At 44.0% G+C, this 26,122-nt stretch overlaps 1 protein-coding gene and 1 non-coding gene across 2 annotated transcripts in view; one reads left to right on the top strand and one right to left on the bottom strand.

Annotated features, from left to right (window-relative positions):
• Positions 1 to 26,122, bottom strand: part of PHF20 (PHD finger protein 20) — a 185,535-nt gene that overhangs the window by 18,569 nt on the left and 140,844 nt on the right. Inside the window, exons 11-15 of the mRNA XM_025398902.1 lie at positions 19,759 to 19,857; positions 18,911 to 19,075; positions 15,174 to 15,352; positions 5,353 to 5,452; positions 1,710 to 1,905 (exon numbers count right to left, since the gene is read on the bottom strand). Of these exons, the coding sequence (XP_025254687.1) occupies positions 1,710 to 1,905; positions 5,353 to 5,452; positions 15,174 to 15,352; positions 18,911 to 19,075; positions 19,759 to 19,857 (739 nt within the window). The remainder of the gene's footprint in view (positions 1 to 1,709; positions 1,906 to 5,352; positions 5,453 to 15,173; positions 15,353 to 18,910; positions 19,076 to 19,758; positions 19,858 to 26,122) is intronic.
• LOC112633946 lies at positions 4,535 to 4,640 on the top strand. The gene has a single exon (XR_003121695.1). It is a non-coding gene; the product is annotated as a U6 spliceosomal RNA (small nuclear RNA).

The following is a 26,122-nucleotide window of genomic DNA, read 5'->3' on the forward strand; positions in this document are numbered from 1 at the left end:
TTAGAGAGGCCAAGATGGGCAGATCACTTGAGGTCACCTGGCCAACATGGTGAAACCCCGTCTCTACTTAAAATACAAAAATTAGCTGGGCATGGTGGCAGGCACTTGTAATCTCAGCTACCCAGGAGGCTGAGGTGGGAGAATTGCTTGAACCCGGGAGGTGGAGGTTGCAGTGAGCCAAGATCACGCCACTGCACTCCAGCCTGGGTGACAGAGCAAGGCTCTGTCTCAGAAAAAAAAAAAAAAAAAAAGAATGAGCTGAGTTGCTTGAGCCCAGGAGTTTGAGGCTGCAAATGATCGCACCTGTGAGTAGCCACTGCACTCCAGTCTGGGAAATAAAGCAAGACCCCATGTCATTAAAAAAAGAAAAGGAATATTTAGCATGAAAGGGATAAACAAAATATGGCATACACATAAAATGAGTTATTAGGAAGAAATTCTTACATATGCTATAACATGGAAGAACTTTGAGGACATTATTCTAAGTGAAATAAGCTAGTCACAAAAAGACAAACACTATATGACTCCACTTACATGAGATCTCTAGAGAAGTCAAATTCAGAGAGGCAGAAAGTAGGATAGTGGTTGCCAGGGGCTTTGGGGAAAGGGAAATGGACAGCTGTTGCTAAAGGGTATAGAACTTCAGTTTCGCAAGGGTTTTAGAGACTGGTTGTAAAGCAACGTGAATGGCAACTGTGCAACTGTACACTGAAAAATGGTTAACATGGGGCTGGGTGCAGTGGCTCACACCTGGAATCCCAGAACTTTGGGAGACCGAGGTGGGCGGATCACCTGAGGTCAGGAGTTCAAGACCAGCCTGGCCAACATGGTGAAACCCTGTCTCTACTAAAAATACAAAAATTAGCCGGGTGTGGTGGTGTGCACCTGTAGTTCCAGTTACTCAGGAGGCTGAGGCAGGAGAATCACTTGAATCCGGGAGGCGGAAGTTGCAGTGAGCCGAGATTGCACCACTGCACTCCAGCCTGGGCAACAGAGTGAGACGCTGTCTCAAAAAAAAGAAAAAGGTTAAGATAGTAAATTTTATATTATGTATATCTTGCAGCAATTAAAAACAAATAACTCAGCCAGGTGCAGTGGCTCATGCCTGTAATCCTAGCACTTTGGGAGCCCGAGGTGGGTGGATCACTTGAGGTCAGGAGTTCAAGACCAGCCTGGCCAACATGGTAAAACCCCATCTCTACAGAAAATACAAAAAACTAGCCAGGCGTGGTGGCAGGTGCCTGTAGTCTCAACTACTCAGGAGGCTGAAGTGGGAGAATCGCTTGAACCCAGGAGGTGGAGGCTGCAGTGAGCTGAGATCTTGCCACTGCACTCCAGCGTGGGTGACAGAGCGAGACTCCATTTAAAAAAACAAAAACAAAAACAAAAACTCAGAACTGTACACCAAAACAAAAAACAAATCAAAATACACACACCATGTCTTGATTCTGGTGGTGGCTTCATGGCTGCATACAATGTCAAAATTCAATGAATTCTTAAAATGGATGAACTTAATTATATGTAAGATATTACTCAATAAAGTTTTTTTTTTTAAGAATGTTTATCGCATAATTGGTAATTTTTAGTAAATGTCTCAAAGTCAGTTTTATGATTTGATTGCTTTGGTAGCTTTCCAATTTCTCAGATTGACCCAGCCCCCAGACCATGCCAAACCAGACTGCTCCCAACACTGCAGGTGCCACACTTACTGCAAGATGCTCATCTTGAGCTGCAGGCCATGCAGAACCTCAATCACTCTCTGCACATCACCAAGAAGCTGGTGGGTAGCCACGATCTTCTTGGCATTCTGATGGGAGTAGTTCTCTTCTAGAAATGCCAGGCCATGCATATGTCCCCTGCTCAGCCACTCCTTGTCATACCAGTACTTGAAGCCAGGCCTCTGACCTACAGCAGTGACAACAAGAGGGTTAAAACATGGCCTGAAGGAAACCCAGGCCGTTTCATCACTATCATACAATTACCGTACAAACTACTGGAAGAATAGATTAGTATATTTATTTTGTTCATTGATTCATCCAGTGTACCTTTTCTTGGCACCTACAATATGCTGGGCTCTCTATTAGGTAGTGGGGACAAGGTAGTGAATAAGGCATGTACTTCCTGATTTCCTGGAACTGGCCAGAGGTGAGCTGGGCACCTGGATTATCTCTAAATTTAAATCATAATATTCTCTTAAAACCTTCCATTGCCTCCTACTCTTAAAACCTTCCATTGCCTCCTACTGCTCAAAGGAGAATACCCAAAGCCCTAACTCTCTAACTCTGGCTTACTGAGGCCCACAGGACCCAGTTCCTTCCTGCCTTCCCCTCCATACCCTTACACTGGCCTCGTTTCAGTTTCTGAAACACATCAAACTCTTTGCAGCCTCAAGACCTTCACTTGCGCATCCCTTCTGTCTGCAGCACTATTCCCCAAGCCTTTGCAGGGTTGGCTCCTTACCACCTCTCCTCAGGAAGGCTTTTATTTTTTTTCCTTTTTTGTTGACAGGGTCTCACTCTGTTGTCCAGGCTACAGTTAAGTTAGGCATGATCATGGCTCACTGCAGCTTCAGCCTCCCTGGGCTCAGGTGATCTTCCCACCTCAGCCTCCCAAGTATTTGGGACTACAGGTGTGCACCACCATGCCTGGCTAATCTTTCTTTCTCTCTTTCTCTCTCTCTCTCTTTTTTTTTTTTCTTGATGGGGTGTTGCCATGTTGCCCAGGAGTGCGGCCTTCTGCTACTTCCCAAAACTGAGAGCATCCTCTGTGCCTCACCGTCATCTTATCAATTTTCCCATCATGGCATTCATCACTACCTTACACAGTCTTGTTTACTGAACTTGTTTTAACTTCTGTTTCTGGCTCCCAACCCGGCTAAGAGCCAAAAGAGTAGGAACGATCTTGTTCATGGTTGTATCCCCAGTGCCTGGCAAAAGGCATCTCGAATGGACTTATCAAATCAATGGAAAGATGCCTCGAGGCCCCCTGCAAATGTACCATCTACCACCTAACTCAACAGATGATCAGGCCCCTTCCCTTCTCTGCACCTGTTACCCATTCATTAGAACAACATAGGAACTGGATGGCTTTAGCCATCCTATTGTTACAGGACTCCTTAGGAAGGACTGAAAACATAAGCACATGTGACTTATCAACATGACCTGCTCCAAAGTCCCAGGGAAAAGCTTTCAACCAGACTGTTGTAAACTGTCAATATCTATAAAAACCTGAAAAACCCAGGTGATTCCTATTAAGGTCTTTGAGCTACTTCTGGCTTTACTAATATACATGGTAGGGATACACCTTGATTCTGTTAAAAATATTTTTAAGTAGCCTTTAAAAATTGAATCTGTTAAACTTTTGGTCCAACCCACTGCAGAGTCAGTCTATACATGTAGACCCTGTGGCAGACATGCTGTGCTCAGTTCAAGGAAGAGTCTATTCACAGTCTTGGCGATTAAAGTTACAGAAGTTCAGTGAGTACACAGGATTTGATGAAGAAGGTGTGTGTGACTTCTAAAGAAGGAAAAGTAGAGAAAGACACGGTAGGGAAAAAAAGATTTTTAAAAGGTATGCTAAGGAGCCTTCAGGATTATATGGGGGAAGCTCAGAGGCAGCTGCTGCAGGCGGTGCCTAGAGCAGCAGGATTCAGAGCTGCACTACCTGTTTTACAAGACAAAGATATGAGACAACTGGTTCTCATCGCCTCTCTGGCATTGGCTGGTGGTGTGATCTTGGGCCAGTCATGTCCCTTCTGGATTTGTGTTTGTTCACCTGTCAAATCTTCTGACTACCTTATTTCCTTCGGATAAAGGGACAAGTGGAGGCAGATGCTTCTAGGTCTATGGACTCATTTAGTACAAAGAGACAGTGTCACAACAGAGGCCTTCAGGCCCAGAGGGGACCTGCTTGCTGTTAAATGAACTGGTGGCCAGTCCCTCCCTAGACAACCAACAAAATCAAGAGACCTGGCTCTGCAAACCAGTTCTAATTCCAATTTGCTTTATGAGGAAAGTCAACTGTATCCTCAAGGATCAATTTCTTCCTCATAAGCAAAACTGGGTGTAAGAGAACCAGGCCCACCTCATCAGACAGAAAGGAGTAGCGGAAGCAGAGGCTCTCAAGCATTGTCTAGCTCTAAAGGAATCAGGGGACTAGAGCTGAGGGAGAACCTTATAGGTGGTAATGGGAGACAATGTCACCATTCCATGGAAACTAAGACAATGAACTGCATATTTACAATCCATTCCTTCTAGAAAAGAGCAACCAAGAGCCACAGGTGACCCCTATAGCCATGGAACTAACTGATCCTGCTAAGTAATTAAGTCACTGCTCAGGGTGGCAACAGGTTCTACCCAACCATGCCTTCCTCCTTCCCCTCAAGGGCATTTCTCCCTTCAAGTCGGCAGTGATGTGATGAAGGGCAGATGTTGCCACGGGGGGCAGAGGCAGGTTTCTAACCCTCCAACAGCCCCCAAAAGCCAAAGACAGAGCCCACATGCCCATCCTCATGAGTCCTCAAGAAAAGGAAAAGGTGCCACTTCAGCAGCACATACACTGAAACAGGAACAATAAAGAGAAGATTAGCATGGCCCCTACACAAGGATGACACTCAAACTTGGGAAGTTTCTACATTTTTTTACAGAGCTTCAATCACACAGGATGAAAGTTCTAGAGATCTGCTGTACAACATTGTACTTACAGTTATTAACAACAATACTGTATTGTACACTTAAAAATTTGTTGAGGGTAGATCTCATGTTTTTGTTTGTTTGTTTGTTTGTTTTTGAGACAAAGTTTCATTCTTGTCACCCAGGCTGGAGTGCAATGGCACAATCTCGGCTCACTGCAACCTCCACCTCCTGGGTTCAAGCGATTCTCCTGCCTCAGCCTCCCAAGTAGCTGGGATTACAGGCACCTGTCACCATGCCCAGCTAATTTTTGTATTTTTAGTAGAGACGGAGTTTTACCACATTGGCCAGGCTGGTCTCGAACTCCTGATCTCAGTTGATCCACAAGCCTTAGCCTCCCAAAGTGCTGGGATTACAGGCATGAGCCACTGCGCCCGACCTCATGCATTTTTTCAAAACCATAATTAAAGAAAAGGAATAGTTCTAGCTCAAGGCCAGGCCTTCCACTAGGTGGGCCCCTTCACACATGTGCTCTTATTGCTACGTTCAGGACAGCTGGCCACCAGGCGGGATAGCAACAGAGGCGAGGAGGAGTTGGAGTCTAGCCGATGCTGAAGAAATGAGTCTCAAGACCACAGACGTTTAAAATGTGTCATACACAGCCAGCTGTGCCAAGGAAAAGGCTACATACTGTTATATCCCTGACTCCAGAAATCTCTACCTGGAGGGTCTTGGCAAACATAACAGGTGTATTTCTCAGGCACATTTTCTTCCAGTAATCCCATGCAGACCCCATGCTGCCAGCACTGGCACTCTTCACACTGTTAGAATTAAAGAAGCAACAAAAATTAAACTCAGAAGGTGTTCTCCATTCAAAAGTAAGACCCACCTGCTGAGGGGAGGGGCGTGGGAGGATAGAAGGAGAGGGGAGGAAGGAGCACTCCCTCCTGACTAACGTGGAACTGAGCTGCTGCCACACATCTGGAACTGCACTGTCCAATATGGTAGCCACTAGCCACATGTGGCTCTACACTGAAATTAACATGGTAAGTTAAAAATTCAGTTCCTCAGTCCCATGAGTGACATCTTAAAGCTGAGTTGGAATTATGGCCCAGACACTCATTAGCTGTGTGACTTTGCATAGGTCAGTTCTCCTGGGCTTTATTTTCCCCATCTGCAAAATGGGATACATAATTCCTACCCTCCTCCTAGGGCTGTTTGTGAAGATTCAATGGGTCATTTATAAACGCTCCTATTATAGAGCCCAGCACACAGGTTTATGTAATAAGCTACTATTAATACTATTAACCACTAATGAGCAAGCCAATTCCCCAAGACCCCTGCTGGAGTAATCATGGGTTGGTACTTTGCATTTATTCTCTCTAAACCTTACCAAAGATCACACAGCTATTGAAAGGCAAAGGTGGATGAGAACATAAACCTGGCTTGTTGCTAAGCCGATTCTTTCAACCCAAGGCTCCACTTCCTTCCTTGAGTATTGAGGGGATGGGGGAGAGGGCCAGAAGGCAGAGAGGGAAAGGAAGGAGTTAACAATGAGGGTGGCACTGGGAAACATATGGACAGCCTGAGGATAGTAGGTCTGAGAGCTAAGGGTCCAGAGGAGGGAATGAAAAGGAAAGGCGAACTCCTGAGGAGATACCAGGGCACTTCAAGCAATTCCAAACCAGGACCCTAAACCTTTAACTACCCAACCAAACAAATTAGCCCTAGAAGGTGGACAGTGAGCTTCCTGACATGACCTTGATGGTGGCCCACCAGCCTGGCCACTAGAAATCCAGACTAGATTCTGGATTTCTGGACTAGAAATCCAGAGCTCAAGATGGTCCTCAACCACTGGCAGTCACCTAGGTCCTAGCATCAAGAGGGCTTCCCTGAGCAGATGTAAGGTCTCTAGGAAGTTAATCACATCAGAATCAATGTGGGCAGAGCGGGAAGACAGGCTTTAGATATCTGTTTTAGATTCTTCAATTTACAGATGAGGAAACTAAGGCTCAGAGAAGAAATGTAAAGTGACAAAAAGGCGGTCAGTAGCAGAAAACAAACTAACAATTAAAAATGAAAGTCTATCTCACCAATGATTTTGTGTTTTGAAAACCAAGATTCACCAAAAATGAATCAAATACAGTTCAGTTTCAAAATGATAACTTTTTTTTTTTTGAGATGGAGTCTCCCTCTGTCACCCAAGCTGGAGTGCAGTGGGACAATCTTGGCTCACCGCAACCTCTGCCTCCCAGGTTCAAGCCATTCTCCTGCCTCAGCATCCTGAGTGGCTAGGACTATAGGTGCATGCCACCATGCCCGGCTAATTTTTTGTATTTTTAGTAGACATGGGGTTTTACTGTGTTAGCCAGGATGTTCTCAATCTCACCTCATGATTCGCCTGCCTCAGCCTCCCAAATTGCTGGGATTATAGGTGTGAGCCACCGCACCTGGCCAATGATAACTTTTTTCATGTGCATGTAACTAAAACACATTATTCCTTTAAATTAAGAAATGAATGAGAATAATAAACAAACTAAAAGATAAAATACCTAAGAATAACCATGTAAGCCCTCTCTAAAAACCAAAAAAACGTAAATACTATTTGAAGAACACAGAGACGTAAGTCAATGGTACAGTGCACCCTGTTCCTGGACAGCAAAAGTTAACATACGGATATCAATTATCCCTGGGTTAATTTATAAAAAGAATGTAGTCCTGGCCAGGCGCAGTGGCTCATGCCTGTAATCCCAGCACTTTGGGAGGCCGAGGCGGGTGGATCACTTGAGGTCAGAAGTTCAAGACCAGCCTGGCCAACATTTTTGAAACCCCGTCTCCACTAAAAATACAAAAATTAGGGAGGCATGGTGGCAGGTGCCTGTAATCCCAGCTACTTGGGAGGCTGAGGCAGGTTCAGAATCTCTTGAATCTGGGAGGTGGAGGTTGCAGTGAGCTGAGATCACGCTACTACACTCCAGCCTGGGTGACAGAGCGAGGCTCTATCTCAAAAAAAAAAAAAAAAAGTCTCAATAAAATAATAAATTAATAGCTTTGGAACTAGAAAAAAGAGCAATAAGGAGACACTAGCCATACCAGATATTTTAAAAATATTATAAAGGTACAATAGTTAAAATAGAATTGTATGAGCAAATATACAGACAGATGAATCGATGGAAGAGAGAACCAAAAAAAGATTAAAATACATTTAGAAAAGGAAGTAAATAAAGGTGGTATTTCAAACAGTGAGGTATGGTATTAGTACAATGGGGAGCCATAGTTCTCACTAATTACCTGGCAAAATTGCAGGTGGATCAAATATTTATATAACTTAAAAAAAAAAAAAAGGGCCAGGTGCAGTGGCTCCTGCCTATAATCCCCACACTTTGGGAGGCCAAAGTGGGAGGATCTCTTGAAGTCAGGAGTTGGTCACCTGAGGTTACCCTGGCCAACATGGTGAGACCTCATCTCTACTAAAAACACAAAAAATTAGCCAGGCGTGGTGGTACACACCTGTAGTCCCAGCTACTCAGGAGGCTGAGGCAGGAGGATCACTTGAACCCAGGAGAGGAAGGTTGCAGTGAGCCGAGATCATGCCACTGCACTCCAGCCTGGGTGACAGAATGAGGCTCTGTCAAAAAAATAAAATAAAATAAAGTATGATTCAACCATTATGCAGAAAATAAAATGGTTTTTAACTTACATATTGCTAAATGAAAAAGATGTTAAAAATACTATACATGTGGCTGGGCACGGTGACTCACGCCTGTAATCCCAGAACTTTGGGAGGCCAAGGCGGGCGGATCACCTGAGGTTGGGAGTTCAAGACCAGCCTGACCAACATGGTGAAACCCCCCCGTCTCTACTAAAAATACAAAATTAGCCAAGCATGGTGGTGCATGCCTGTAACCCCAGCTACTCGCAAGGCTGAGGCAGGAGAATCACTTGAACCCAGGAGGTGGAGGTTGCGGTGAGCCGAGATCACGCCATTGCACACCAGCCTGGGCGACAAGAGCAAAACTCTGTCTCAAAAAGAAAAGAAAAGAAAAGAAAAGAAACTACTACACATAAAATGCGAACATTTGCATTTAAACAAAAAAGAGATGGTTGCAAAGCAATGTGAATGTACTTAATATCACTGACTTGTATGCTTAAAAATGGTTATAATGGTAACTTTTAGGCAGGGCAGGGTGGCTCACACCTGTAATCCTAGCACTTTGGGAGGCTCAGGAGGAAGGATCATTTGAGGCCAGGAGTTTGAGACCAGCCTGAGGAACATAGTGAGATTCCATCTCTACAAAAAAAATTAAAGAAATTAGAAGGTGTGACGGTGTGCGCATGTAGTCCCAGCTACTCAGGAGGCTGAGGTGGGACAATCACTTGAGCCCAGGAGCTGGAGGCTGCCATGAGCTGTGATTGTGCCTCTGCACTCCAGCCTGGGTGACAAAGCAAGACCCTGTCTCAAAAAAGGAAAATATAAAAATAAAAAGGGTAACTTTTAATGTTATGTGTATTTTACCAAAAAAGTTTTAAAAGGAAAAAATACATTTGCTATTGTTTGTTTAGCCATAGAATGTTTCTGAAAGGATATACAAGAAACTGATAAGGGCTGACTCTAGGGAATGGGTGGTTGGTGACAAGGTATTTCTCTGGTGATAAGGTATTTCTCTGTGTGCTTTCTGGACTTTGAATTATGTCAGTGCATTAGGTACCAACAAATAATATGAATTTTAAAATAACCAAAACTTTCAAATGGGCTTCTTTGTTTAAATTTTTATTTACTTAATTTTTATTCAATTTCTTGTAGAAACAGGGTCTCTCTATGTTGCCCAGGCTGGTTTTGAACTCCTGGACTCAAACGATCCTTCTGCTTCAGCCTTCCAAAGTGCTAGGATTATGGGTGTGAGCCACAGTGCTAGGTCATTAAAATGGGCTTCTTTTTAAAACTGCTACATAATCTTTACTGGAGTTGGGCACTTAATACATATTAATACTTGTTGTTGTAGGGCAAAGGTCAGCAAACTACAGCCCATGTGCCAATGCCAGCTTGACTTGTTTTGTAAATAAAGTATTACGTGAACACAACCATATTCATTTGTTTAGGGGTTTTTGTTTGTTTGTTTTGTGAGACAGGGTCTCACTCTATTCCCCAGGCTGTAGTGCAGTGGTACAATCTCGTCTCCCTGCAGCCTTGACTGCCCAGGCTCAAGTGGTCCACCCACCTCCTGAGAAGCTGGGACGACAAGTGTGTACCATCACAATTAACCAACTTTTTGTATTTTTTGTAGAGACAGGGTTTGCCATGTTGCCCAGGCTGGTCTTGAACTCCTGGCCTAAAGTGATCTGCCCACCTCAGCCTCCCAAAGGGCTGGTATTACAGATGTGAGCCACTGCACCCAACCATACAGGTGAAAATTTGTTTTACATATTGCCTACAGCTGCTCGAAGAAGAATCCAGTATGCGCAACAAGACCTAAAAATTTATTATCTAGCTGTTTAAGAAAAAGCTTAACAAAACCTGCTCTATGGCAATTAAAATAATTTAAATATCAAATGTATTTCCTGATGTTCATTTTTATGTGGTAGCCAGATTCCTCAAATACCATGATTATTAAGTAGGATTTTAACCTTCTAGTGATTTAAATTAGCACTGGTAAATAAGATCAAATAGCGATATATATGAACGATGTTGATACTACCCATATAATGAAAATGATCCAAAAAGTTATTTCTCTATAGTAATACATATGCTTCTAGAAAACACACTCTAAATGTATTCTAGGATTATTCAAAATATCAATTTAAGATAAAGATTTAAGAAAAATTTATTCATGTCTTCCTAATTAGATGGTGAATACATTTTAAAAGTTTAAACTGTATTTGTTCTAGCTAGCTCCCTCTAAATTTATGCCTTTTGCTAAAGTTATTGAGTGGAAAAGGTACATTGCTCTCAGTGACAGGACAGTCAGAAACTATCTCTCCTTAACACAAAGCCAGGTGGACATTCTTGGTTCAGGTGGACAGCACAGAAAAGTCCTCTGGAACAAAAGCCAAGAAGCTCTGAAGTGAGCTCGAGACACAAGGTCTTGTGGAGCCTGGGAAGTGGGAGATCAAGTTGGCTCCTGACTTCGCCATGCTCCTGGTGGCCCCGATTGCCCCGAAATTAGTTTCTTCATATAGCACATAACGGCACATTAACCTCTACCCTCAAATACCCCAAGATCCTTGCTACTTATAGAAAAGTCAATGGAGAAAGTACCAAAGTGGATCAGAAACGGGTTACATACTGTTAGGCAGAATAGCCTTGCCAGGAGGAACATTCATTCCTCACCCACTGAAGATTTTAACAGGCAGATAAAGGGCAAATCTGTCAGGCTAACAAGGCCTAGAACTGCGCATATGCTCAAGGATGACAGAGTAGAAACTAAAGATCTTTAACATCCTTTTAAAAACAAACTTAAAAAAAAAAACCCTACTAAAAAATAATAGTCTGAGTTATATAACTTTTCTTTTCTTTTCTTTTTTTTGGAGGGGGACAGGGTCTCATTCTGTCACCCAGGCTGGAGTGCAACAGAACGACCACGGCTTGCTGCAGCCTTGAACTCCCAGGCTCAAGTGATCATCCCACTTCAGCCTCCGGAGTAGTTGGGTCTGCAGGCATGCATCACCATATCCATCTAGTTTTTTTATTTTTTATTTTTTGTAGAGATAGGGTCTTGCTATGTTTCCAGGGCGGTCTCGAACTCCTGGGCTCAAGCAATCCTCCTGCTTCAGCCTCCCAAAATGCTGGGATTATACCATGCCCAGCCAACAATTATCTAATAGTAGTCCACAGGGCTTCAGAGAGTCTACAAAATGTGTGTGTTTTTAACATAGGACAATTAAAAAAAAAAAAAAGATGCGCGCTCAAACATGTTCCAAGTCAAATGTTAAGACAGTGAAGCCCGCCACCACACACAATTTTGTATTGCTAGGATAGCTCAGTATTATGTTGACCTCAAAACGGAGCTTGTCCTCCCATCTCTGATTAATCGAAGTAACTACACAGCATGCTGTTCAGGAAAAATCACCCTGACAATGGCCATGTGCATCACGCGTGTCTCACTGTTGTGTAACCAAATAGAGAAAAACAAATGAGCCATTGAAGTGCTCCAAGTCAGCAACTGTCTGTCACTCAGAGCTCTGACAGCATATCAGAATCATGGGAATATGCCCACCATTCACATATCCGACCTCACAAGTAAAGATCATCCATTTTGAACTTTCAAAACTATTGCTGTTACCTGTTACATATTTTGGGGTTCTATGAAACAGTCCATTAGGAAAAGGGGTTCTGAAAAGGGGTTCTGATATTCAAAAATGTTTGAAAACCACTGAACCAAAGTATACTAAAGGTCTTAAATATCAGGTACCCTTAAATCCCAGAGGTGACTATGAAGGCTATTCAGAAAGACAAGACTCTCCCTCAGCCTAAAGTGTGTGTATGTATGTGTGTATGTATATGCGTGTGTGCACTGGTGGTGCTGGGGAAGGGTTGGTCAGCCAGTCTAGATGGTACTATTATGTTTCAAAAACGAATTTTTCTTGTTTCACTTCTCAACTGTAAATGTAAATCCCCATAGCTAAGGCCCCTTAGGGAAAGAGCACTTGACTGGGTGCCCCTGGGTTCAAATCATAATCTGATGACTTATTTAATGGTTCTACAATGATGAACAAAATCATATCTTCGTGATTTTGTTTTCCCAAACAAGTGACTTGAGATAGCCTTGTTAGAGGTGAGATGGTATTTCTGAAAACACTCCAATAACTTTAAATCACTACTCAGCTGGACACAGTTACTTTAGCTCCATAGAGTTGCTTTAGTTCTGTTAACAAAAAGAGCACGACTGTGGTACATCCATAGCATGGAATACTACTGGACAATAGGAATAAATGACTACTGAAACACACAACAACATGGATCAATCTCAAGGATATTATACAGAGTAAAAAGGGCCTCTCTCAGAAAGATACATACCATGTGATTCCATTAACCAAGAGTCATAAATTACATATAGACAGTTAAAACAGTTTAGTGTTTCCAGGGTTGGGGATAAGTATGCTATAAAGGGTACCAGGAGGGAATCTCATGGTCTTAGTAATCTGAGTACCTTGATTGTGGGAGTGATTACACAAGGCTATACTTGTAATGAAAGCACACAGAGCTATATGCACACACAAATGAGTACGTGTATATCACTGGTAAAATCTGAATAAGCTCTAGTGATTGTGCCAATGTCAACTGGTTTTGTAGTTTTGATATCCTACTGTGGGTTTATGGGCTGTTGGCATGGGAGGAAGACCAGCAGAGGAATTCATGGGACTTTCCTGTACATTTCTTTGCAACCTCCTGTGAATCTATGATTATTTCAAAATAAGTGTTTTCTAAAAGCCCTAGGAAAATAAAAGGCAAAAAAGCAAATACATCTACTCATCTCTAGTTGTTCTGAAAGTTTAAAGAGCTACGGCAAAGTCCCAATGTTTCAAGAAATAAAAGGAAAGGGGACTGTTGAATACAAAGACAACAAATTCAAAGAATGAGAGGAAAAAATGCAACTGTATATTAAGTCAAGGTCCAAAAGTGAATTTCAAAACTCCATGCCATGCAGATCACAAGGTCAGGAGTTCGAGACCAGCCTAGCCAATATGGTGAAACACTATCTCTACTAAAAATACAAAAATCAGTCGGGCGTGGTGGCAGGCACCTGTAGTCCCAGCTACTCAGGGGGCTGAGGCAGGAGAATCGCTTGAACCCAGGAGGCGGAAGTTGCAGTGAGCCGAGATTGTGCCATGGCACTCCAGCCTGGGTGACAGAGCAAGACTCGTCTCAAAAAAAAAAAAAAAAAAAAAAAAAATCATAACAAAAACATTTTGCCAGGCGCAATGGCTCATGCCTGTAATCCCAGCACTTTGGGAGGCCAAGGCAGGTGGATCACCTGACGTTGAGAGTTCCAGACAAGCCTGACCAACATGGAGAAACCTCTTCTCTACTGAAAATACAAAAATTAGCTGGGCGTGGTGGCACATGCCTGTAATCCCAGCTACTTGGATGGCAGAGGCAGAAGAATCACTTGAACCTGGGAGGCAGAGGTTGTGGTGAGCCAAGATCGCGCCATTGCACTCCGACCTGGGAAACAAGAGCGAAACTGCGTCTCAAAAAAAAAAAATCCATGCCATGCCAACCTATAGTACTGAAAGGGCAAGGAAATAATATTCTATCACAGAAAGCAAGCCAAAGGGGCTGGGCCTGTTTCTCATAATCTCAGTAGGCTATATAGATTCTCATTGGACGATGGGCAGCCACCCCCTTTACTGGGAATAACCCCTGAACCCCCATTCACGTTATAATATAACACAGGGGGGCCCCACGCAGTCTTTTTGCCCCTGTCGATAATCTGTAAGCTCTACTACCACCAGACCAGATAACTAGACAAGGGGAGAGCATTTGACCCATAACAAACTGTTTCCCCTCTGGCCACAGGTGACTGTTCCAAAAACTAATATCTGATCTAAATTTGGCTGGAATTCCTTACTCAGAAATTTGGAATTGAGACTAAGATTCTGACCTTGGTCTACCTAGTCTCTTGAACACAAAAATGTAAAACTGGGGCAAGGCCAAAGGTGATCATTTTTCATTTTCCAAGAAAATAAGCAAGGAATAAAATCAAAAGGAACCAAAAGGACTCCAGAGTAGCAGGAAACAAGGCAGACAAAGGCCCTCAAGATGGAATTCCAGGTTCTGAGCCTGAAGGCAGCCCTGCCTCTGAGTCCTGGGACCCAGTCTATTTCCCAACAATATTTGTACTTGCCCCTAAAAAAAACCCTAACCAATATAACCATGACTTTAAAAATTTCAGGTTCCCAAGCCAGTTGGGCAGCTGTCAAGACACCCAGGGAACTTGTGACACCCTTAGGAGCCAGCCAGCCAGCGCCACCTCTCCCAGAACTGCGATTTACAGACAAGGGCCAGGGCAGGTAGGTGCTGGCCAGGCATGGTTTCCCCAAGCAGGTAAGGAGGTCCCGCCCACCACAGGCACATTTCAGAGATAGAGACGACAGACGCAAATGTCAGGAAAATAAAGAAAAAGAAACATAGAAGTTATAAAGCCAGCCTGCATGATCACAAAGGCAATTTACCTCAAAGAGAAGATAAGAGTCCATGGGAAGATTAAATTGCCACTCCAAAGATTTCAGTCCCTGCTGCTCAACTCCTCACTTTGTGACCACAGGCAAGGCCCTTCCCATTTGCGGGTCCCAGTTGCTTCAAGCAGAGCATGAGAGGTTTAGACTCAGTGATCCCTAAAGTCCTCTCTTACTCCATCAGTGGACTATGTATGGCAGCCTGGAACTCTGAGGAAGCCAAACCAAAAAGCAAAGCTCAGTCTGCTGCTATTCATGCTGTCTATCTGGGGCTCTGGTATGACTTGCCATTGTTGCTGGCCTCAAAATTCCCTTCAAGGACCAGTTTGTGCTTCTCTAGACCTATTTCCTGGAAGTTCTCCCTACCTGAATCATGAAGTCATTTTCCTCCTGGACCTCACAGATGCAACGGACCACCTCAAAGTCATAGCGGTCATCCCCATCAAGTTCCTCATCTGGGTTGGTGGTCACATCCACATCTTGGCCGTACTCATCATCGCTCCAGAGAAAGCTCTCAGAAGAGGACTCACTCAAATTATCCTCCTCTACAAGGAAAGGGAAAACAATAGTTACTATTTTAGGTTATAAAATTAAAACCCCTTTGATTGTCAAGAATGAAAAATGACCTTATAGTCCCACTCCTCCAAGCAAGAACATTCATAGGGCAAGGAAACGAGGATGCCAATCTGTCCTTGGATCTGTCATTTAGTAACAGCTCAAACGAGGCATGCTGCCAGGCAGTGAACTCAACTCCACTTCTGCATTTCACTGAGAGAATGAAGCCCAAGGGCAGTGGCTACTCAAGATCATAGAACTCAGTGGCAGAGGAGCTACAACTCCCCATGAACCACAGAGACCACCATCCCTGACAACTCTAACATGTTCTTCAGCCTCACCCCATCCAGTCAGCACCTGGCTTACAGTCTGTCTGTATCCAGAGCTACCTTTAAAACTCTGTAAACAAAGGCTGAGCATGGTGGTTCATGCCTCTAATACCATCATTTTGGGAAGCCAAAGGAGGAGGATTGCTTGTGCTCAAGAGGTCAAGTTAAGCCTGGGCAACATGGTAAAACCTCATCTCCACTAAAAGAAAAAAAGAATTAGCTGGCCACGGCGATGCATGTCTATAGTCCCAGCTACTCAGGAGGCTGAGGCAGGACGATCCCTTGAGCCTACGAGTTTGAGGCTGCAGTGAGCTATGATCACATCACTGCACTCCATCCTGGGTGACAGCATGAGACTTTGTCTCAAAAGACAAACAGGCTGGGCACAGTGGCTCACGCCTGTAATCCCAGCACTTAAGAAGGCCAAGGTGAGCAGATCACTTGAGCCCAGGAGTTTGAGACCAGCCTGGTCAACATGGTGAAACCCTGTCTCTACTAAAAATACAAAAAATTAGCCAGGTGTGGTGGTTCGCCTGCAGTCCCAGCTACTGGGGAGGCTGAGGCAGGAGAATCACCTGAACCCAGGAAGCAGAGGTTGCAGTAAGCCAAGATCATGCCACTGCACTCTGGCCTGGGTGACAGAGTGAGACTCTGTCTCAAAAACAAAATCAAAAACAAAAACAAAAACTCTGTAGACAGTGAGGAATGAGGAAGGGGAAGATTCCAGGGATAATCAGAGGTAGAATCATTTGAGGCCTGATTAGTTATAATCACAGCTAACTTTTACTAAGCGCTTGTTCTGAACCAGACCCTGTTGTAAGTCAGGCATAACTATTAATATTTTATTGCACTTCACGGATAATGTATTTTTTTTACAAACTGAAGGTATGTGGCAGCAACCCTGAAAGTCTATTGACACCATTATTCCAAAAGGAAATACTCTGTGTCTGTCAGCATTTTTAAGCAATAAAGTATTTTTTTATTTTTTATTATTTTTATTTTATTTATTTATTTTTGAGACAGGGTCTCATTCTGTCACCCGCGCCAGAGTGCAGTGGCACGATCACAGCTCACTGCAGCCTTGACCTCCTGGGCTCAGGTGTTCCTCCCACCTCAGCCTCCCAAGTAGCTGGGATTACAGGTGCATGCCACAATACCCGGCTAACTTTTTTTGTATTTTTTGTAGAGGCAAGGTTTGCCATGTTGCCCAGGCTGGTCTTGAACTCCTGGGGTCAAGCAATATACCTGCCTCAGCCTCCCAAAGTGTTGGGATTACAGGTGTGGGACACTGCACCCAGCTTTCATTTTTTACATTGTCAGTTAACACAATGAAATGTATTGCTAGTTCAAATTTTTAAACATTACATCAAAACAAGATTGACCTAATGAACACATATGTCACATTTTTCAGAACATATGGAAGAACTAAACTAATTTTATCTCAAAGGAAGGTTTAAGAAATGTAACAGGCCAGGCACAGTGGCTCATGCCTGTAATCCCAGCACTTTGGGAGGTCGAGGTGGGTGGATCACAAGGTCAGGAGTTCAAGATCAGCCTGACCAACATGGTGAAACTGTCTGTACTAAAAATACAAAAAAATTAGTCAGGCGTGATGGCGCACGCCTGTAATCCCAGCTACTTGGGAGGTTGAGGCAGGAGAATCGCTTGAATCTGGGAGGCAGAGGTTGCAATGTTATATATATATATATATATATATATATATATATATATATGTAATATATAATCTATATAAAGCCTTTCTCGAGAGGGCTCAAAGATATGTTTTCAGAGTTGTGTGTGTGAACAAATACCGTCATTCACGTGCACATCCGCTTACACTTCGATGCCTTCATCTGTACCATCCTGAAGCAGGGCACACTGGCCAATGCAGCAAGTGAGAAGGTTTTTCAATGCCAGCGGGACTTTGTTTTTTTTTTTTTTTTTTTTTTTTTTTGAGACGGAGTCTCGCTCTGTCACCCAGGCTGGAGTGCAGTGGCCGGATCTCAGCTCACTGCAAGCTCCGCCTCCCGGGTTTACGCCATTCTCCGGCCTCAGCCTCCCGAGTAGCTGGGACTACAGGCGCCCGCCACCTCGCCCGGCTAGTTTTTTGTATTTCTTAATAGAGACGGGGTTTCACCGTGTTAGCCAGGATGGTCTCGATCTCCTGACCTCGTGATCCACCCGTCTCGGCCTCCCAAAGTGCTGGGATTACAGGCTTGAGCCACCGCGCCCGGCCCAGCCAGCGGGACTTTGTAACACCTGGGTGAGTGGGCGCCTCCCCTTCCAGGGCCCATATTAGGTTGAGCACATATGTATATATGTGTGTGTGTATGTGTGTGTGTATATATGTATATATAACATTTTACCGATTTTTTAACACATATATTATATGTGTGTGTGTGGTGTGTGTGTGTATATAACATATTTTACTGTTTTGTTTTGTTTTTGTTTTTGAGACAGAGTCTGGCTTTGTCACCCAGGCTGGAGTGAAGTGGCGTGATCTCGGCTCACTGCAACCTCAGCCTCCCGGGTTCAAGCGATTCTCCTGCCTCAACCTCCCAAGTAGCTGGGATTACAAGGCGGACACCACCATGCCTGGCTAATTTTTTGTATTTTTGTAGAGATGGGGTTTCACCATGTTGGCCAGGCTGGTCTCGAACTTCTGGGCTCAAGTGACCCACCTGCCTCACCTCCCAAAGTGCTGGGATTACAGCCGTGAGCCACCACTCTGGCCACCAATTTTTCTATTGAATAATTTTTCTATTGAGCTGAGTTCTTATATATTCTGGTTATTAATCTCTTGTTAATGAATAGTTTACAAATATTTTCTTTCATTTAGTAGGTTTTCGGTTCACTTTATTAATCGTTTAGTTTACTGTGCATAAGCTTCTCAGCTTGATGCAATCCCACTTGTCCATTTCTGCATTTGTTGTGTATGCTTTTGAGAACTTACTCCAAAAAACTTGACATTTCTCAGCACAGCAATATTTTTCAATTAAGGTATATGCATTGTTTTAGACATATGCTACTGAATACTTAACAGACTACAATATAGTATAAACATAACTTTTGTAAACACTGGGAAAATAAAAATTATGTGTGACTAGCTTTATTTGTTTTATTGTAGTGGCCTAGAACTAAACTGGTAATATCTCCCAGGTATGCTTGTATTTTCCAATAAATTATCAGCAAATGATCAGGCCAGAAGAGCCTCCTTACCCAGTGCTTTCCCTTTCCCTTTGTGGTGTCCAGATTCTGGGCCATGAAGCTGCGGGCTCATATGGACCCCAGGCTTGTGTGAGGACCCACACCTGGTAACAGCAAATGCCTTGGGTGGAGAAGGTTCCTGGGAGGTGTCACTGATCTCCTCACTGCAGGGGCATTCTGGAAGAACAGGATCAGGAAAGAATGAACAACCCTAGATAACAGTGGTGCATTCCAGAATCAATCTCATCCAACCAACAAGCCTCCTTTTCAAGCAGCACAAAGGCTCAGGGACAATTCAACCAAAAAGAGGTGTGGAGAGCAGATGCAGGGGCCTAAACGCCCCTCTTCAGCATCGCCCCTCTCCTCTTTTCCTGATACGATTGTTTTTCTAAGCTAGAAGATACACTTGAAAATAAAACATGGCATCCTTTAAGTCCCAAAGTCAGAATACAGATTTTTCTAAACATTTTTGTGAGGGCTAGACACAGTTTTTAAGAAGGGAATCCTTTCTCGAGAGGGCTCAAAGATGTGTTTTCAGAGTCATGTGTGTGAACAAATACCGTCATTCACCTGCACATCCGCTTACACTTCGATGCCTTCATCTGTACCATCCTGAAGCAGGGCACACTGGCCAATGCAGCAAGTGAGAAGGTTTTTCAATGCCAGCGGGACTTTGTAACACCTGGGTGAGTGGGCACCTCCCCTTCCAGGGCCCATACTAGATTGAGCCCACAGTCCTGGTAAGGGACTATTGGTCCTTCCTCTGCTCAGCACAGGCTCAGAGACCATAATGGGAGAAAGCAACCACTCCCCACTCATAGTAAGGAAACCTAAGTGAAACCCTCAGGAAAAAAAATTACCAGGTTTGGTTTTCTTTTTCTTTTTCTTTTTCTTCTTTGGCTTCACTCTCACAAACTCTTTGAATTTCTTCTCTTTATTCTTTTCCTTGTCCTTTGTAGCTAGAATTAAACACAAATGTTGGCATTTTAACATTTTGTTTTCAATGCTGGGGTGCTTATTATTTTCCTAAGTAAGCATGTCCAGTGGGCCTGGCTCTACCTGGGAAGTCTGGAGCAGACTGCCCGTGGTAGAGCCATGCCTCCATCACTTAGCCTTTCAGTCCAGCTCAGCACACTCTGGCCCACTGCCTGTCATTGTAAATGGATTTCAGTGAAACACACCATGCTCACTGGTTATGTGTCTTTCACACTTCAACAGCAGAGTTGAGTAGTGAGGACAGAGACCTTATGGTCCCCAAGGTTGAAAATATTTATTATCTGGCCCTTTACAGACAAGTTTGCAAAACTCTACTTGGATCACTGCTCCTCAACCCTGGCTACATACTGGAATCACCTGGGGATCTGATTTTTTTGTTGTTGTTTTCATTGCCATGTCACCCAGTGGCACGATCTCAGCTCACTGCAACCTCCGCCTCCTGGGTTCAAGCGATTCTCCTGCCTCAGCCTCCAGAGTAGCTGGGACTACAGACACATGGCACCACACCTGGCTAAATTTTGTATTTTTAGTAGAGACAGGGTTTCACTATGTTGGCCAGACTGGTCTTGAACTCCCGACCTCAGGTGATTCAGCCGCCTCAGCTTCCCAAAGTGCTGGGATTATAGGTGTGAGCCACCGTGTCCAGTCAGGGTTCTGCTGCTTGTTTCACTCTTTTTTTAAAAATCGAGGTACCGGCCGGGCGCAGTGGCTCAAGCCTGTAATCCCAGCACTTTGGGAGGCCGAGACGGGCGGATCACGAGGTCAGGAGATCGAGACCATCCTGGCTAACACGGTGAAACCCCGTCTCTACTAAAAATACAAAAAACTAGCCGGGCGAGGTGGCGGGCGCCTGTAGTCCCAGCTACTCGGGAGGCTGAGGCAGGAGAATGGCGTAAACCCAGGAGGCGGAGCTTGCAGTGAGCTGAGATCCGGCCACCGCACTCCAGCCCGGGGGACACAGCAAGACTCCATCTCAAAAAAAAAAAAAATCGAGGTACCATTCATATAACATAAAGTTATTTTTAAACGAACAGTTCATGCCTTCCAAATACCAAAACTTCATCCTCTCTACTCTACAACAAAACTCCTTAAGATGTCAATCCTCCCTGTCCAAACTTCTCCCTTCAGGGTATTTCCTAATCACAATCTAAAAAGCTTCCCACCTACCACTCTACTGAGATCAGTTTTCAAAATTAATAGCCTCACCATTGAAAAATCCAGTTGTAGCCGGGCATGGTGGCTCATGCCTGTAATCCCAGCACTTTGCGAGGCCAACGCAGGTGAATCACCTGAGGTCAGGAGTTTGAGATCAGCCTGGCCAACATGGCAAAACCCCATCTCTACTAAAAATATAAAAATTAGTCAGGCGTGGTGGCAGACGCCTGTAATCCCAGCTACTTGGGAGGCTGAGGCAGCAGAATTGCTCGAACCCAGGAGGCAGAGGTTGCAGTGAGCCCAGATCACACCATTGCACTCCAGCCTGGGCGACAGAGTGAGACTCTGTCTCCAAAACAAACAAAAAAAATCCAGTCATTTCTTCTTCTCTTACCAAATATACTTGTAGGATTTCAAGTAATTCACCATGCCTTACTTTTTACATATCAACAAGAGTTTACACGTACATGTATCCTATGACCTTGCCATCCGCTACAACATCTCCATTCAAGAGAAAGCATCACTTATGTCCACACAGAGACTTATACATGAAGGCTCATAGCAGTTTTAGTTGTAATCGCCCCAAACTGAAAACTGCCCAAATGTCCATCAACAAGTGAATGTGCAAATAATTCATGATGTATCCATACAATGGAAAACTTATCAGCAATAAAGGTACAAACAGCAACATAAGTGAATCTCAAAGTATGCTGAGTGAAAGGAGCCAGACAAAACAAGTGCACACTGCAGGATTCCATTTCTATAATAGTCTACAAAATGAAAACAAACCGGCTGGGCATGGTGGCTCACACCTGTAATCCCAGCACTTTGGGAGGCCAAGGTAGGCAGATCAGCTGAGGTCAGGAGCTCAAGACTAGCATGGCCAACATGATAAAACCCCATCCCTACTAAAAATACAAAAATTAGCCAGGTGTGGTGGCTCACGCCTGTAACCCCAGTTACTTGGGAGGCTGAGGCAGGAGAATCACTTGAGCCCAGGAGGTGGAGGTTGTAGTGAGCTGAGATCACGCCACTTCACTCCAGCCTGGGCGACACCGCAACTCTGTCTCGGAAAAAAAAAAAAAAGACAGAAAACAAACCATAAGTAACAGTAAGCAGAATAGTGGTTGCCTGGAGCTCAGGTGGAGGGGAGAGGTGGGAAGGAGGAACTAAAAAGGGGCATGAGGAAAGTTTGGGAGGAAGTGGAATATGTTTACTATCTTGATTGTGGTGATAGTTGGGTATAAACATATGTTAAATCTCACCAATTATACCATTTAAATATGTGCAGTTCATTGTATAATTAAGTCTCAATAAAGCTATAAAGAAAACAATTCAGTTGCATTTAGTACATTCACAATGTTGTACAACCACTTTGATACAGTTCTAAGAACACTTCCATCACTCCAAAGTAAAACCCTTTACCATTAAGCAGTATTTCTCCTCCCCTAAACTCCTCCCCTCAGCCGCATCAACCTGCATCTGACTCCATGGGTTTATCTACTCTGGATATTTCATAAATATGGAACCATACAATACATGACCTTTTGTGTCTGGTTTCTTTCATTTAGCATAATTTTTTCAAGGATATCAGGATTTTTAAAACACTTTCCAAGTGATTCTGATACGGAATCAAGATCTCCACAAAGCAGGTGTGGGGCAGGGTAGGCAATCAGATTCCATTTTAACTAAGCACTTGTGTGCAAGGAAATCACAAATATCTCATTTAATTGGTGTGTCTATCATTCCCTTTTTACAGGCAGGGAAACTGAAGCTCAGAGAGGTGAAATCACCCACCTGACATCACATAGGTATTTGAAAGCAAATTGGTCTGACTCTCCAGCACCATGTCTGCACTGCACCCAGGCCCCTCTCCCAAATGAGCACTCGGGAACCATCAGAAAGGAACAGTGGGCTGTGCCTACTGACTGGCAAGCCTGGAAGCTATAGGCAGAGTTCATGTACTGGCTAGAGAACATAGGACTTAAGGGTATTTGAGCTCAACTGTTAAAATACCCTGCAACTAGAGAAGAAAGTCAACAAACATGAAAGGTAGGAGAGAACTTAGACCAATTTGTAAAAGCACTCATTTTTGAAACCAAGGCCCAAAGAAAGTAGATGGGCAAAACATGGTCAGATGCCTCCTGAATTTCAAAAAAGCTATCAATAATTTTTACTTTTCATTGATCCTGGGAACAGGGTCTTCCCCAAACATAAAAACAAAACTCATTTTTACAATTTCTTGGCTACCACCGTATTATTAGCCATGGTTTCAATTCATTTCGTCAACAGATACCATGCATATACTATCTTCCAGGCACATTCTAGGGAGGAGGGATACGGCAATGAACAAAGACAGATAACACCCCCTGTCCCTCACAGAGCTATATTCTATTCAGTTGGTACAAAAGTAATTGCTGTTTTTGCCACTGAAAGTCACAGCAAAAACCACAATTACTTTTGCACCAACCTAAAAAGCTGATGGGGCAGCAAACTATGGATAGGAGGGAATTTCCTCAACTGGATAAAGAACTTCTTTGCAGCCAACTTCATACTTAATGGTAAGAAATTGGATGTTTTCCCCTTAAGATCAGGAACAAAGCAAGGTGCGTCTCTCACTACTCCTACTCAACATTTTACTGGAAATCTTAGCTAGTGGAATAAGCCAGAAAAGGAAATAAAAGCTCTACAGATTGAAATGGAAGAAATAACACTACCTTTGTTTGCGGATGATCTGTCTGTCTATGCAGAATATCCCAAAGAATTGATCAAAACAAAAATTGCCAAAACAGCACTTATAGCAAGGTTACAAGATACAAGGTTAATATACAACAACCTATTGCTTTTCTATATGCCAGCAATGAACAACTGGAATTTGAAATCAAGAAATAGCAAGGAGATCTGTATGGCTCCAAAGGAACTGAAATTAGAATTAGGTTGAGTGAGGGAAAGAAGCAGATGGAGGCTAGAAGCAGATCATGATGAAGGGCCCTGTGAGGAAGTTGGCTTTTACTATGAGTGATTTAGGAAGCCACTGGAGGATCTCAGCAAAGGAGGGATATTATCTGTTGTACCTTCACCCCCAACCCCCCACGACACACACACAAACTGCTCCCTGATCCAGTTTTTATTTGTAAATTCAGGTTTTAGTGACCTCCAACTAAAGTAATTATACCCATCAGCTTAGTGAAATGCTAACAGAATTTATCCTGTCAGTAGCAGAACTGCCTGAAGCAGCAACATAATCGAGGTCCTAAATCCTTGAGACAGAGAGGGCAAGATGTAGAAGAAAACTGCCCAATGCTAGGACATGCCTGGTTATCTGGCTAAAGATGGTGGTCATTTGTAAACTCCAGTGGCACAACTTGCAGGCCCTAGAGAAGACACAGAGAATTGCCCAGCAAGGACTGAGCTAAGCCAGGTGAGTCCCTGAGGAACAGGGGTAGACAAGGTGACAACAGGCAGAAATCCCTAGACGGCCATGTGCACAGGAAGTCTCCTGCAGGGAGGCACTCCTATTTCCCACTCCAGGGCCTGGAATCTTAAAGACAGCAGAGTCTCAAGGTGAGAATATGGGCTTCACAAGAGATCCAAATCATAGCTCCACCACCTGTTAGAGCTGTAAATACTGGTTCAAATTAATCCATCTCATCTGCACTTTAGTTTCTAATCTATAAATTAGGCATTATAGATGCCTAATATGCCAACATTAGAGCATCCAAATTCTTAAAACAAGTATTCTAGACCTAAAGAAAGACTTAGCCACCTTATTTTAGTGAGGGACTTCAACACCCCACTGACACAGCATTAGAAAGATCATCGAGGCAAAAAACAAAGAAATACTGGACTTAAATTTTACACATGACCAAATGAATCTAATAGACATCTACAGAGTACTCCATGCAGCAACGACAAACTATACATTCCACCCATCTGCAAATGGCAAATAACCTAAAATTGACCACGTGCTTGGCCATAAACCAAGTATCAGTGAATTCAAGTCATTGAAATCATATCAACCATACTCTCAGACCACAGTGGAATAACAGCATAAATTAGGCATAACAGCACCCACCTCACAGGGTTTAGTGCTGATGACTAAATAAGACAATACAAGTAACAAACTTGGAACAGCGCCCAGCACGAGGTACTCAAATGTCAGTTGTTACTATCTTGCTTGCAATACTCTTTCCCTGGAAAGCAGTGCTGGTCACTGGTCTGCTGTCAGCTCTCTCTCTGGACAGCTTTACCAATTGTTCCATGACCCACAGAGCATGTACTGGTTGTACAGCTTCCTCCCGGCTGCCGTGACTGGGTTGGACAAAGAGTGACTTCCTGCCAGGGCTCTGGATCAGAGAGCAGCTTGTCGCCTAAGCAGGGCGAGGCTTTCCTCCAGGATGGCCACTTGTCCTCTCCCCAAGCTGCAGGTGTCCATCAAGACAAATACCAGAGGCCTTCTTGCTCCTCCATACAGCTGACTCTTGAGTATTCCATCCAATCACTGACTTATGAGAGCAGATGGACAACGGTCATCAGACCGCTGCTTCCAGGAGGGAAAAGAATAACATCACCACCACCTATGGGGTAACTGCTTGTACACCACAGAGCAGAGCTCAGCCACGAGGCTGGGACAAGCAATGACCAGAGCATGTTCTGATCTGCATAAGGGGGTGGCAGCTCAAGGGCAGAACAGAAGCAGATATGGGCTTAGAGGGGTTCTCTCTGCCTGTCAGAGAAGCGGTACTCAGGGCCTGCCAGTGTCATTTCACCATGTCTACCTTCCCAACCTCATCTCCTATTAGTCCCCTACCATGGGTGCCACCCAGACACCAACCCAGGACGGCCCTCTAATAACCCCTCCCTCCTCAAGCCCTGCATTTTTCTTAGCTCATGTGGTAGACGTTGCAACGCCCTCCCCAACACCATTTCTCCACTTCTTCCATAGGAAGAGTTCATGTTCCAGGTTCCCTTGAGAGAGGGGTGGCAGATGTTCTGCCTGTGGGATATAAGAAGTGATGTGTGGCACTTCTGGGTTGTGCCCTTAAAAGAAAGGAGCATACTTTCCCTTCCCAG

This window comes from Theropithecus gelada, chromosome 10 (assembly GCF_003255815.1).
Source record: "Theropithecus gelada isolate Dixy chromosome 10, Tgel_1.0, whole genome shotgun sequence".
NCBI lineage: Eukaryota > Metazoa > Chordata > Mammalia > Primates > Cercopithecidae > Theropithecus > Theropithecus gelada.